We start from the raw sequence: 15,440 nt of genomic DNA on the forward strand, positions 1-15,440 counted from the left end.
GTTGGGATTATTAGTGCAAGTTTAAAAAAAAACAGGTTCCAGCAAACAATCCATGTGAACTTCAATCATTATTTAACCGAGTTTGCCTTCTTTCGCAGACTACCCTTATCTAAAGAGGAAGGAAACAATAACTCTCCCTCCCACTGAAGCCTTCCTGCCACTGATTCCAACTTAAATTAGCAGCAACGTGCCCACCCTCGCGCGCTCTTGCTTTCTCGAGTTCCTATTGGAGCGGCTCGGTTGCCAATCACAAGGCCCCGCCCCGCCCAAGGCGAAAGCTGTTCATTCGCTCCATTGGTCGCTCGCACTCGGCATCTTGCGCGCGTCATCTGGGATGCGAGCGGCTGCGGGTTACGACCTGAGGTAACGGCGACGGCGACGGTTGAGGCGTGGAATCTGGTGCTCGAGCTTTCTGGCGTGGCTCAGGACGGGCTGAAGGTCAAGATTGGGCGTGAGTGAGTGAGTGAGTTCGGCAGAGGCTGGCGTCGCGGTAAGTTATTCTGCCCGCCCCCTGGGCATTTTTTAAATAAAACAAACTTCTAGCGAGTGCAGTACGGTTTTTTGATTTACAGACATGGCATCGCCGAGTGTTGGGAGGCTGAAATGAGAAGATGCGCAGCCGGTCGGCCAGAGAGATACGGCTTTGGTGGGCTGTTTGGAGGATGCTGTTTACAGCGCTGGTCCTTATTCTGTTGACAGAAAGAGTCGCATTTATAAAGCGCCTTTCACGACAAAGCGCTTTCCAGCCAATGAAGTACTGTTTTTGAAGTGTCACTGTTGTGATGTCGCCGGCACTGCGCTCAGCAAGTTCCCACAAACAGCGATGTGACAATGACCAGTTAAATCTGTTTTTGTGATGTTGATTGAGGGACTGTGCTGTTGCATACTGAAGCATTTATCTGAGCCCAGAAGGTTTTCGGATAATTGAGTAATTCTTTATCAGTTTAACTTTCTGGAGGACCACTCATTTTATAGAACGTCTTTTCAAGAAATGCTCCAAACTGCATGCTATTTAAAAAGAAACCCAACATGGAGTCACTAATCTCGGTCCCCATGGCATTTGGTTTTAATCATTTGCATTTTAATGTTGCATAAGGCGACATGAGTGCTGCGATAGCTGGAATAGGGTTTGCAATGTCCATCCCAGTGGCGGATCACCGTAAGTAGATATGTGGAACTGTTTTTCTGAAGCTGTTCAATAAATGTAATACTTCTAATATTGGTTAGTGGCCAGATAGACATCAATGAGATTATACAAGACCAGTTAGAATTATGGAATTAATTTATATGAAGAATATGAGGGAGTGCAGGACATTGAGAGGATCTCTGAATATATGGAAGCGTATGCTAATTTTGTAGCTGGAGTTATACGACAGTTAAAACAAACTTCACTTAAAACAAACTTATGACATCCTGCATAGATCTCTAGTGGGTCGTGATACGGCTGTGTCTGTGCTGATGCAAAACCAAAGCTGCACTGCAGTCTCTACATTATACAGTTGTGAGATTGGTTGCCCACCTGTGTCTTTGGTCCCCAACACCTGTTTTAAATGAAACCAGGTAAGGTTCCTGTAAATATTGTAAATGATCTCGCCTGTTAAAATGATAAGATAATATATTAAATGGGGTTATGCCACAGTTAATACGTTGTGATTTGTTATCCAAATCTTGGATGAACTGTCTTTTAATTTTTTTATAAGTTGGAGTCCTCACAAATGCTTCCTTGGCAGCCATCTTAGCCTGACAACTATAAGTCCTACTCTATCAAGCTATGTAGCACCAGAAAACTATTTTGTGTTTTTTTTTGTAAAGTAGCTGTAAAAATGGACTCAATTACTGGGAAATGCAAGGCAAGAAATAATTCCATTTAAAAGGCTTTAGTTGGGCTGCATTTATGAAACTTTAGCTTCTTTAAGTGGTGGTGCTCCTTTTTTGATGGCACCAGACTAATTACTTTTCTAAAATGTTTACGCGTGTCTTTTTAAGGCAACATGGTTTAATTGCTTTACATTATTGAAATTAATGCTTGGGTCTGTCACAGATCGGGTGGGCTGCAAATGAGAAATCTGGCTTTATGGGTAGGTCAATTGAAGCTGAAGCTATTCAAGCACCAATGAAGTATGATATAAGAATTTACATTAGACAGTGTTACATCTGGAGTTTTGGCATGCTGTTTTTTGGTCAACATACTTCAGAAGAGAAAAGGTGTAAGAAGGCAGAGATAGTAAAATATATGGGAGTGATGGATCAGATCAATGAAAAACAACTTGCAGACAGCTCACAGTAAACATTATTTTGGTAGATCTGGACATTCCCTTAAGAACATAAGAAATAGGAACAGGAATAGGCCATACGGCCCCTCGAGCCTGCTCCGCCATTCAATAAGATCACGGCTGATCTGATCATGGACTCAGCTCCACTTCCCTGCCCACTCCCCATAACCCCTTGTCCCCTTATCGCTCAAGAAACACTCTATTTCTGTCTTAAATTTATTTAATGTCCCAGCTCCCACAGCTCTCTGAGGCAGCGAGTTCCACAGATTTACAACCCTCAGAAGAAATTCCTCCTCATCTCTGTTTTAAATGGGCGGCCCCTTATTCTAAGATCATGCCCTCGAGTTCGAGTTTTCCCCCATCAGTGGAAACATCCTCTCTGCATCCATCTTGTCAAGCCCCCTCATAATCTTATACTTCTTGATAAGATCACCTCTCACCTGAACTCCAATGAGTAGAGGCCCAACCTACTCAATCTTTCCTCATTAATCAACCCCCTCATCCCCAGAATCAACCTAATGAACCTTCTTTGAACTGCCTCCAAAGCAAGTATATCCTTTTGTAAATATGGAAACCAAAACTGCACGCAGTATTCCAGGTGTGGCCTCACCAATACCTTGTATAGCTGTAGTAAGACTTCCCTCTTTTTTATACTTATCCCCCTTTGCAATAAAGGCCAAGATACCATTGACCTTCCTGATCACTTACTGTACCTGCATACTAACCTTTTGTGTTTCATACACAAGCACCCCCAGGTCCTGCTGTACTGTGGCACTTTGCAATCTTTCTCCATTTAAATAATAATGTGTTCTTTGATTTTTTTTTCTGCCAAAGTGTATGACCTCACACTTTCCAACATTATACTCCATCTGCCAAATTTTTGCCCACTCACTTAGCCTGTCTATGTCCTTTTGCAGATTTTTTGTGTCCTCACGCATTGCTTTTCCTCCCATCTTTGTATCGTCAGCAAACTTGGCTATGTTACACGCAGTCCCTTCTTCCAAGTCATTAATATAGATTGTAAATAGTTGGGGTCCCAGTACTGATCCCTGCGGCACCCCACTAGTTACTGGTGGCCAACCAGAGAATAAACCATTTATCCCGACTTTCTGTTAGTTAGCCAATCCTCCATCCATGCTAATATATTACCCCCAACCCTGTGAACTTTTATCTTGTGCAGTAACCTTTTATGTGGCACCTTGTCAAATGCCTTCTGGAAGTCCAAATACACCACATCCACTGGTTCCTCTTTATCCACCCTGTTCATTATATCCTCAAAGAATTCCAGCAAATGTGTCAAACATGACTTCCCCTTCATAAATCCATGCTGACTCTGCCTGACCCGAATTTTGCTTTTCCAAATGTCCTGCTACTGCTTCTTTAATAATGGACTCCAACATTTTCCCAACCACAGATATTAGGCTAACTGGTCTATAGTTTCCTGCTTTTTGTCTGCCTCCTTTTTTAAGTAGGGTTACATTTTCAGTTTTCCAATCTGCTGGGACAGATTAAGAGAACCTACCTATACTATTCTCTTTAATATCTGCCAGTTGTGTGCAGTGCAGATTTTGGAATATACTTTAATGTTGTAATTTCTTGTTTCAATAACAAAGTTGGAGTTAGAAAAGCTGGAACTAATATCCTAATTTAAAATCAATGTCGGTTAGTAATTTGCCTCAATATTGGATGCAATGATCACTGACAAATTGACACTGCGGTATTACGTATTTAAAATAAAATAGTTTTGAAGAAATAGCAAGAGATGTTCTGTTACTGACAGTTAGTACATGATGCGAATTTTTGTTAGTCTAATTTAATGTTCGAAATCTAAACTAGCTCCACAACTGACAGTTTAAACTTGTTGGGGTTGTATCTGCTTGGAGAATTCTTTAAGATGGCAAATGTAAATCTTCTAAAGAAAGAAAAAGTGGAAGTCACGAGTTTGATATTGCTGCATTTAAAATGATTGATAGAGTAATAAATTTTCACTTCATAAGATGTAAAGGGAAGCTGTGTGCTCCAGACTAAAGAGGTGATGTACATTTGAAAGGTGTAAAGTGAGGCCATGTACACAAAGCATAGGTGAAGGGATTGCATTGGCATAAAAGTGCCTGTCTGGCATGAGTGTCTGATCCCAATGTGACCCCAATGTGACATGCATAAAAGCCAAGTGCGAGCTTCTCGCTCAGAATCTGTCTCTCAACACTTGACTTTGGCACACGTGGAGTGTAATTCCATTCCCTGGATGGAATGTTTGCCATATATGTACATCAATTATTTTTCATAGAAATATGTATGAAATGTAATATGGAAACATGCCATTTAGCCCAACCAGTCCATGTCAGCTTTTACCGTCAGCAGTTAAATAATTTTAATTATGTTTACCCAACCTGTTCCTATATTGCTTTAAACCTCTCTTCTTCATTCACCTATCCTATCTTGAATGTTGACATAATTTCTGCGTCAATCACTTACTCAGTTATGACTCTGAAATTAGTCGTTTCTCCTGTTCTCTGTTCTAAATCTCTTGCATTTAATCTTGTCTCTATGACCTTTTTTTGGACCATACAACTACCAGAAACTATGCCAAGGCTAATCTTTTCATAATTTTAAACACTTCCATCATCTCACTCTAAAATCTAATGAGAAAAGATCCAATTTTTCCAAGTCTTTATTTGTAACTGTAGTTGTATTTCCTCTTGGCATCCTAACAAATCTATATTGTACCCTATCCAAAGCCTTGATGTCCTTCTTGCAGTGCAGAGCTCAATAATGCATACAGTGCTACAGGTCTTGAGGTTTTACGTGGGCTCCTCATTGGTTTTTATATTCTATACCTTGTGGTAAAACCTAGAATTTCATTAGCTTTTACCAGAGCCGTATCAACCTGAGATGCTGCCGTTAATGTTTTGTGACCCTATACCCCCAAATCCCTTTACTATTCCACAGCACAAAGCATACATGCATTGACTGTAATTACTGTTTTTTTAGCAGACTGCATCACCTCACGTTATCTAACATTGAATTCCATATGCCACTTTTTTAACCTATCCCCCCATCTTAGCAATATCACTTTGTAACTTCATTTGGTCTTCTAAATAATTAACTATACATCTTATTTTTGTATCATCTGCAAATTTTGACAACATTCCCTCAAGGCCTATATTCACTTGTTTTGGCAGTGATAAGAACATAAGAATTAGGAATAGGAGTAGGCCATCTAGCCCCTCGAGCCTACCCCGCCATTCAACAAGATCATGGCTGACCTGGCCGTGGACTCAGCTCCACTTACCCACCCGCTCCCCATAACCCTTAATTCCCTTGTTGGTTAAAAATCTATCGATCTGTGATTTGAATACATTCAATGAGCTAGCCTCAACTGCTTCTTTGGGCAGAGAATTCCACAGATTCACAACCCTCTGGGAGAAGAAATTCCTTCTCAACTCGGTTTTAAATTGGCTCCCCCGTATTTTGAGGCTGTGCCCCCTAGTTCTAGTCTCCCCGACCAGTGGAAACAACCTCTCTGCCTCTATCTTGTCTATCCCTTTCATTATTTTAAATGTTTCTATAAAGATCACCCCTCATCCTTTTGAACTCCAACGAGTAAAGACCCAGTCTACTCAATCTATCATAAGGTAATCCCCTCATCTCCGGAATCAGCCTAGTGAATCGTCTCTGTACTCCCTCCAAAGCTAGTATATCCTTAAGTAAGGTGACCAAAACTGCACGCAGTACTCCAGGTGCCGCCTCACCAATACCCTGTACAGTTGCAGCAGGACCTCCCTGCTTTTGTATTCCATCCCTCTCGCAATGAAGGCCAACATTCCATTCGCCTTCCTGATTACCTGCTGCACCTGCAAACTAACATTTTGGGATTCATGCACAAGGACCCAAAAAAACCCCCCCAAAAAATATAAAAAAGGGCCTTGTAAATGTTGGTGTTTTCCCCCAGATCGGGGGGCACTGTTTAATGTTGTTTGTTGACTCCTAAAAGAGTTTCATGCACAAGGACCCCCAGGTCCCTCTGCACTGCAGCATGTTGTAATTTCTTCCCATTCAAATAATATTCCCTTTTACTGTTTTTTCCAAGGTGGATAACCTCACATTTTCCGACATTGTATTCCATCTGCCAAACCTTAGCCCATTCGCTTAACCTATCTAAATCTTTGCAGCCTCTCTGTGTCCTCTACACAACCTGCTTTCCCACTAATCTTTGTGTCATCTGCAAATTTTGTTACACTACACTCTGTCCCCTCTTCCAGGTCATCTATGTATATTGTAAACCGTTGTGGTCCCAGCACCGATCCCTGTGGCACACCACTAACCACTGATTTCCAACCTGAAAAGGACCCATTTATCCCGACTCTCTGCTTTCTGTTAGCCAGCCAATTCTCGATCCATGCTAATACATTTCCTCTGACTCCGTGTACCTTTATCTTCTGCAGTAACCTTTTGTGTGGCACCTTATCGAATGCCTTTTGGAAATCCAAATACACCATATCCATCGGTACACCTCTATCCACGATGCTCGTTATATCCTCAAAGAATTCCAGTAAATTAGTTAAACATGATTTCCCCTTCATGAATCCATGTTGCGTCTGCTTGATTGCACTATTCCTATCTCGATGTCCTATTTCTTCCCTAATGATAGCTTCAAGCATTTTCCCCACTACAGATGTTAAACCATCCGACCTATAGTTACCTGTCTTTTGTCTACCCCCTTTTTTAAACAGAGGTGTTACATTAGCTGAATTGTCATACTCTTTCCAGTACTGAATGAGCAGCAATTTCCTTCAACTAAATATTGGGGAGACCAAAGCCATTGTCTTCAGTCCCCACCCCAAACACCGACTCCATCCCTTTCCCTGGCCACTGTCTGAGGCTGAACCAGACCCATTGCAACCTTGGTGTCCTATTTGACCCCAAGCTGAGCTTCTAACATAATAGCTGCTCCAACACCAAGAACGTCTACTTCCACCTCTAACATCGCCTGCCTCCATCCCTGCCTCAGTTTATCTGCTGCTGAATCCCTCATCCATGCCTTTGTTGCCTCTAGACTTGACTATTTCAGTGCTCTCCTGGCCAGCCTCCTATCTTCCACCCTCCATAAACTTGAGTTCATCCAAAACTTTGCTGCCTATATCCTAACTTGCACTAGGTCCCATTGACCTATCACCCTGTGCTCTGACATGTTTTGGCCCCCAGTCCACCAACGCCTTGATTTTTAAAATTCTCATTCTTGTTTTCAAATCCGTCCTTCATCTCTGCACTTCTCCAATTCTGCCCTCTTGCACATCCCTGATTTTAATCACTCCACCATTGACGGCCGTGCCTTCAGCTGCCTAGGCCCTAAGCTGTGGAATCCCCTCCCTAATCCTCTCGACTTCTTTGTCTCCTCCTTTTAAGACGCTCCTTAAAACCTACCTCTTTGACCAAGCTTCTGTCCTAATATCTCCTTGTGTGGCTCGGTGTCAAATTTTGTTTGCTGAAGCTCCCTGGGACAAGTTGTTGTTGAGTACTGGTTCCGCCTGTTGGAAGTGCTGAGCTTCAGAAGCAGCATCTGCTTGTCTCTCTGCGACCCAACCGTGGTAGGCACAAATTCTGGACATGACTATGTTCTCGTAAATGGCCTCCAAGGAATCCCTTCTAGCAACTGTCCAAGTCTTGATTTATTTTTATCAACTATACAACAGGCATCTTATTTTTAGTATGGTGGAAGGAGCTATGAATATACAAGTCCAGTGATGCATACCTGGTTTATCTGTCACTACCTACTCAATTTAGCCTATTGGACCCAAGTTTCGGGCCGCGCCTAGAACTGCGCAACCCCGACCTGGACGCCCGTTTTTCACGCTCGAAAGTGCGGCGAAAAAATACTTGCATATTCTCCGGCTCCCTGTAGGTCTTCAGCAGCTTGGCACGGCACGGCACGCACAGAACAGCGGGGGGCGGAGCAAGAGACTCACGCCGATTCTACAAGTAGTGGGGGGGCGGGGCTAATTTAAATAAGGCAACATCATGCCAGCAACCCTGCGCATGCGCGTTGGAGCGGTGGCACATAAACATTGGCACTCGGCCATTTTTAAAGGAACTAGAGGAAAAGTGAAGATTTGTCTCATGGACCCCTGGCCGAGCAGCCTAACTCTTCGCAGCTCGGAGCCTGCTGCTGCCGGATTCTACTGCCGTCCACTGTGGCCTGACGCCTCCCCTGTCTCCTGGCCAAATGGCCTCAGTCCCCTTCGCAGCTCGAAAGCTGCTTGCTGTTTCTTCGGCTGCCGTCCAGACACTGATGGAAGGAAGGCCTGCCTGAAGCACTGCAGCTCGAAGGCTGCTGCTGCTTCACATGGGTAGGAACATGGAATATTTAATCTTTGCTTTGCTTTGTTTATAAATTTTTATTCAGGTTGGATCTTTATTTTTATAAATTGAATGATTGTAGAATTTAATTACTTCCCTTCACCCCCCCCCCCCCCGGTTCCCTACGCCTAATTTGTAATCTACGCCTGATTTGTAAAGTGTACGCAAGGTTTTTCTGAGCGTACAAAAATCTTCACTTACTCCATTCTAAGTTAGTTTGGAGTAAGTTTTCACTGCCTAAACTTTCAAAACAGACGTAAGTGGCCGGACATGCTCCCTTTTGGGGAAAAAAAATTCTGTTCCAAAGTGAAACTGTACGAACTGACTAGAACTGGAGCATACTAAATGCTGAGAATTGCAATTTCGAAGATACTCCATTCTAAACCAGTTGCTCCAAAAAAACAGGAGCAACTCAGGCCGAAACTTGGGCCCCTAGTGTGGGGCTTTGGCAAAGGATAAGCCTGCCATGCGGTTCATTTTTCCCACTCCTTTGTTCCAGGATTCTATTGTAGGCTGGAACTCTTCCCGCACTCTCCCTGCAACTATTTTTCCTTTGCGTCACCAACCCGTTTAACATCCTGACCAGCGGAAGCCCTTCTGTTGGATGTCCCAAAACGCTTTATAATCAGTTAAATACTTTTGAAGTGTATTCACTGTTGTAATGTAGGAAATTTAGGTCTGACCTAAATTTGAGGTCATTTGAGAGCTATCACCAGTTTCTATAAATTTAGAAGGCTTCAGCTTGAAGGTTAAGAAGACTAACAGATTGTAGGGTTGGTAATATAAATGTTAAGTTGTGACTTTTTGTGCAATAATCGGAGGGGTTTTGCAGCTTTAGAATCATAGAATGATTATAGCACAGAAGGCGGCCATCAAGCCTGTGCTATGCATTTGGCTCATTGAAACCTCCCAAATGGTTTTGCATTGTAAAACACTTTAAAAACATTTGTGGTTTAACTTTGTAAAACATAATGCTCAGTACTGGAGGACTGATGTGGATATTACTTTATAGTAGCTGAAGAACTGCCTCCTCTCATTTATTTTATTTGCATATTAACATAGCATAGATGTGAGCACAACAATAACTAGGAAGGGCCTCATAGTGATGGATAAATAGAACTTAAAAAAAAAATCTTGTCCCCATTCAGAGTTATACAAGTGTTGCTTAACTTACCTATTTTTTTCTTTGTTGACACAAGTACTACTGCTGATCTGTAAGGCACACAGTTTAACCAGAAGGGAAAAAGTGAGCAATTCAAACAAATGGATTTAAACTTCAGGGCATTTTATGGCCTTGTTGCTTTTATCCTTATTTGCAGTTAGTGCTGTTCAAAGCAATTAAGCATGATCTTTAGCATTCCTCAAACATTTCTATCTGTTCTGCTTTCTGTTCTGGTTCCAGTTTTATCCGCTCGTGACTCGAATGTAATGTGGGTTCTGAGTATGACCTTGTGTGCAAGCATTTTTTTGCTTTTTTAAAATTTAGTAAATGAGTTGAGTCAAAGATTCAAAATTAAGTATCTATCTACCCCCTACACTTAATTTCTATTCTAAATTTCAATTTTGGTGCAAAATAATGTATTCGCATGACATAAACGGAACAATGCTGACGCCTTCAGTACCTGTAAAGGGAATTCATTGACGATATAGTACTTTTTTGGGATGTGAAAATTCTCCAAAAACAACTCTTGCCTGGCTGAATCCTGTTTAAAGGAAACACTAATGTCTTGAGGTTGAGCGGAAAGAATTCAATGTTAAATCTAGTAAAGTTCCTGTGGGGTTGCTTACAAATTGAAATTTAAAGGACAAAAATAAAATGGGTGAGTGGGGGGTGGGGGGGAGCTGGTGGCCAGGCAAATGGGAACTGCCTTTTGCTTAGCTCTTCATGGCTTGCATTCCTCTTTTGGGTTTCCCTTTCTCCTTCCTACCTTTTTTGTTTTTCTTTGTTTACGGTACTATACATGAGCAAAAGCTGAGGAAACATACAATTCCATCTGCAGAAATTGTGCATGAAATCAATCAGTGAGGGGCATTAAGCTTGTAAGTTGTCTGGAGAGTTGAAAATCAATTGTAACCCAACGCCCAGCTCAAAATCAAGATCTACAAGGAATTGACCTTTCTTCTGTTCCATTCCCAGAGACACAGGAAAGGCTAGTGTATATGTTAAACGTACTGGAAGATTGAATGAATAAGATTATCTTTTTTATAGAATTTAAATTTTTATAAATTTAACTTTTGAGGTGGGTCGGGAATCAAGAATGGCTGCTCAAAGAACTTGAATATTTTTCAGGGATATGATTTGAAATTTTTTTTTTGGAGAGGGTGAAAATCTGTAAGATTGAGATGGTCAACAGCATGTTTTTGCATCCTAAATGCAGCAGCCAGGCACCAAATGCAAAACTTTTAACTTGTAGTTAGCTCATTTGCCTGCTGCCTCTGTTGTTACATCAAAGTCATTTTTATTCCAAGACACATCTTTTTTTGCAAACGCTTCAGCACTTTTTTGGGTCTAAAATTCAACAAAAAACTATTCTGGTCGCAAGTCCATTGTGGAAGAGTTCTTGGAAATTGCTGGAGCCATTTTAGAACACATTTATCGAATTACAAATCCTAGAAATGATCCCTAAAAGTAATAATGCTATCTCAAAGTATTAATTCAATTGACTTTGCATAGGTTAACCAAGTATGTTATTTGGGGTATGTGGATAGTGTGTCTTATGCAATGAATGCATAAGCTCTGCACTTTGTTCTGCCCCTCCCTGGTGAAAATGAAGTTGCCGGCAGCAGCATCACCTCCGAGGACTTCAACTCTCAACCATTTTTACCATTGGCAAGATTTCATCATGAAGTAGATTTTCTTCAGTACTAGTGGATATAGAAATAGGTCAAGCAACATATTACACTGTGACTTTGTAATTTGGGATATAAACATGAGTAAATGTGTAACCAGGCTTCAGTGAACACTACTGTTAGACCATGGCCAAGTATATTTAGCAGCATGAGTGGGAGTGGCTGCTCTGAGTGAATATATGGTTACTGAACCATGATTGTACATGCGTCCATTAAACAAGCAGGAAGTTGACCTGTTTGGATCACTGACTTTTATTGTCCACCATTAGTCTAGTTAGCGATTTGGCAACCTTCAATTTAAACTTTGGTGCGCACTAGATGAAAAGTTATTCATTTTACTTCCTGCTAACCAGAAGTAATTGGTTGTATTGGATGATCTCCATAAATAATTCAAATTGTAACTTTTGATTTTCATTAAAGATGTGTACATTGGTTTGTCTAAGTTTGTTATCCTGTTGTACCACCGAGACTTTAATGTGTGATTATAAATAGATTGGTAATTATAGTAATCACTAAACGCCAGCCAAAATCAGCCGATTTCTACAAGCCCATATGGATAGAGCAAACAGATGTTACCTCCATGTTTGCTTATGCTTCCAAATTGCATTCTGGGAATGATTTGTGAAGTGGCACTGTTGGGGGAAAGAGGGGCATCATTATTATTACTTTCAAACACCTGCAATTGGTTTACGGTGGCATTTGTAGAACTCTGGAGGCAAATTATTCACTTCCCTGCATTTATGCATGACTTGGAGAAATTACAGGGTGTGGAAAGTAGAGCAATTCCTACCCCTGCAAAAACAGTGTCACATTTTACAGAATGACCTAGTGATAAATACTCTGATCTGGAGTTCAGAGGATACAAATTATATCTGAACTTATGGGAACTTTTTTGCAAATCCTGCTAACCATCTTACCTATATGTAGAGGTTTTCTGAGTTGATTTTTAAAATCCTAAGATCCTTTTTCTTTTGCCTGCTGAAATGCCTTGTTTTGCTTGCATTGTGCCAATCATCATAGGTGGTCCCTCGAAACGAGGATGACTTGCTTCCATGCCAATAAAGGATAAGTTCACAGGTGTTCCAATGAAGGACCTAAAGTTCCAGGTCCTGAACTACATGCTGAAGGACGGAAGATGTCTGTGCTTGGATTATTTTAACGTGTGGTGACTGTTGCACACTAGCCAGCACACTGGCTTGACAGAGCTAGGTCTTGGTCCAGTGGCAAGGATTACCCAAACTGGAGACCACCTCTGCTGCACGGACCTAGCACGCACACATATCGCAGTGTAGGCTGCCCCTGGCCTTGAACACGCGCCTCCCCTGGGTCCCGATCACATCGCTCTACAGTCTCTCGCCGCTCCTGCTGTATCTGCCCACACTCCAATCACTGACCTGGACCTTGATGACGTCACTCTTTGCTGCCTTCGCAGCTCATGCTGCTCCCTGAAGTTACATGCCTCCATGTTGCTCCTGGGCCTCCGCACACTGCTCTTTTTATGGCCCCGACCAATTGGGGAAATCTGGCACCATGTGTTTATGTGGAGCTTTTGAATCCAAATTCTTAGACGGGCTTGAATTCACATATATTGGATTCTAATATTAGAATGCTCTCAACATATGTTACTAAAATGGCTAACATGGTTTATATTTAACTCCTGCAGACTGAATATTAAAGATGTTGTCTCGACTTAATTTGGCCGTGAGACCATGTGTGTACATGTGCCGGTGTGTGCATACAAAGGAGAAGGGTAAACCACTCATGCTGAGTCCCAGAACAAATAAGGTATTTGATTTTTTTTAATTATATAATTTTTCCATAAATGTTGCAGGACACCACCAGAGTTTCCTGTATCTAATGTCTGGAATCCTACATTTTGTTTTTTTGTATTGTATATTTATACTGAAATAAAAACAGAAATTGCTGCGAACATGCAGGTTCGGCAACATTTGTGGAGAAACAGAGTTAATGTTTCAGGTTGCTGACCTATCGTCAGAACTTCTACTTTTGTTTTCCCTTATTTATACTACTGTTCCAGACACATGTTTGCTTCTTGCCAAAAAAAACGCATTAGAAGTTCTAAAAGTTTCTCATTCTGCTATTGTCCATACTACTGCGTATGTGTTTTTTAAAAAAAACAAATTGATGCTATTTTGCTACAGCAACTACTTGCCTTTAACATAGCGCCGGTGTCAAAAAAACTGACGACAAACCAAAGGAGGAGAGATTAGAAAGGGTGACCAAAAGCTTTGTCAAGGAGGTGGGTTTTAAGGAAGGTTTTAAAGGAGAGGGAGATGGAGAGATGGCAGGGTTTAGGGAAAGAATTCCAGTTATGGCGGGGTTTAAGGAAATAATTGCAGTTACTGGAACTTGGTCATCTGAAAGTATGGTTGTCAATGGTGGGGCAAAAGGAGGGAGAATGCACAAGTGGTTGCAGTCCTAGTTTTGCATATCCATTGATTTTTCAGAATCAGAATTTTACAGCACAAAATAGGGCATGTATCCCATTGTGCCTATGGGATGACTCCTGAAAGAGTTTAATTCCATTCCCCTGACGTTAGCCTATAACCGTTTCATTTTTTTCTTTTTTTGATGAGGCTTTCTATGTCCTAACAACCCACGACATTAAAAAAATATCTCCTAATTGCTTCTTCCTTCATATTGTGTTGAATTTACGATCTCAAGTTACTGACCATGTGTAGAGATCTGTATCCTCGTTATAGAAAATGTGTTCCATGAAATCTTCCAGCCTAATTTTTTTTCTGCCTCCTGGGCAAGAATAGAGGCCTGCAAAGGCAAAATGTTTATTCTGCTGTGAAGTTACTGAGGAGCCCAGTGTAGCAAAATACTCTTACTGATATGAACATGGCCGCTACTATTCTGTGGTGAGAATGTAAAAAGTAGAGATAGTGATACGATGATCTGTTGCAACACAAAGTAGATTTTTATTCAATTTTTTTTTTAAATTCCAGAAGGAGGAACGCAAATGTTACACACTCTCTACTTTTCTTCACCCTTCTCATCACTGCACAAATTTATAATATTTTGGAAGAAATTTTGAAATAAGGCTTCCCTTATCCATTTAAAATAAACACGAGGAAACGGCAATCCTGATTAACAGAAATGTGGGTCTGAAGCAAAAAAAACATATCCAACAATAATGTCACATTTGACTACTGGGACCTTGTAGAGGAAAATTATTTAATGAGGATTTAATATCTCTCTCATTGATCTCGTCATCACTAGGGCATCAAATTGGAGATTTGTAAATTACTCCATCAGTGAATGTGATAAAATGTGAGCAGATTAAATTAAATATGATTCTTTCTTCAATTTGTTTTGAATGTTAGGAAATAGGAAGAAAGGAGTAATTGGAATAAATTAGTAGAAAAGACCATTGAAATAATACTGCAATATAAAACGACAGTTGAATGCGTTTCTTGAGAGAGGTGTTTTTGAGAACAGGTGGGTAAGTGGGGATCGACTTATTTTTTTTTTTTTAAAAGGGTAATTTTCTGTTCCTCAAAATTCTCATTGTACAGAATGATTTGCATTAGATCTGTGCCAGGCTTTTAGGCAACCTTTATTGACTTTCCTGACCAAGGATGTAAGGTACGTGCAAAGCGTGGATCTATATATCATTGTGTACAATTTTTACAATGCACTAATTGCCACAATTGATTCATTTGTCAAATATGATGTTTCTAGGGCATGGCATTCACGTTAGAAGAACGACAGATTCTTGGCTTGCATGGGCTTCTACCTCCTAAAATAGAAACACAAGATATTCAAGCAATGCGCTTTAAGAAGAATCTGGAAAAAATTGAGGATCCTTTAACAAAGTAAGAGCTAGCTCATTTATTGTGCATAATATAGTAAAACTGAGAGTGTAGTTGGCTCGGTCCTTGTGGCCACAAAAGCAGACATGAACAATTGTGCATTTTCTATAATGGCTTTACT

The 15,440-nt window shown here is 40.9% G+C and overlaps 1 protein-coding gene across 1 annotated transcript in view; it reads left to right on the top strand.

The window, feature by feature from the left end:
* The first annotated feature begins 266 nt into the window (after window positions 1-266).
* The window catches only part of me2 (malic enzyme 2, NAD(+)-dependent, mitochondrial), a 91,606-nt gene continuing 76,432 nt past the window's right edge, over window positions 267-15,440 (top strand). The window contains exons 1-3 of the mRNA XM_070867497.1: window positions 267-490; window positions 13,144-13,265; window positions 15,189-15,322. Of these exons, the coding sequence (XP_070723598.1) occupies window positions 13,158-13,265; window positions 15,189-15,322 (242 nt within the window). The 5' untranslated portion in view covers window positions 267-490; window positions 13,144-13,157. The remainder of the gene's footprint in view (window positions 491-13,143; window positions 13,266-15,188; window positions 15,323-15,440) is intronic.

This window comes from Pristiophorus japonicus, chromosome 2, assembly GCF_044704955.1.
Source record: "Pristiophorus japonicus isolate sPriJap1 chromosome 2, sPriJap1.hap1, whole genome shotgun sequence".
In the NCBI taxonomy this organism is placed as follows: Eukaryota; Metazoa; Chordata; class Chondrichthyes; family Pristiophoridae; genus Pristiophorus; species Pristiophorus japonicus.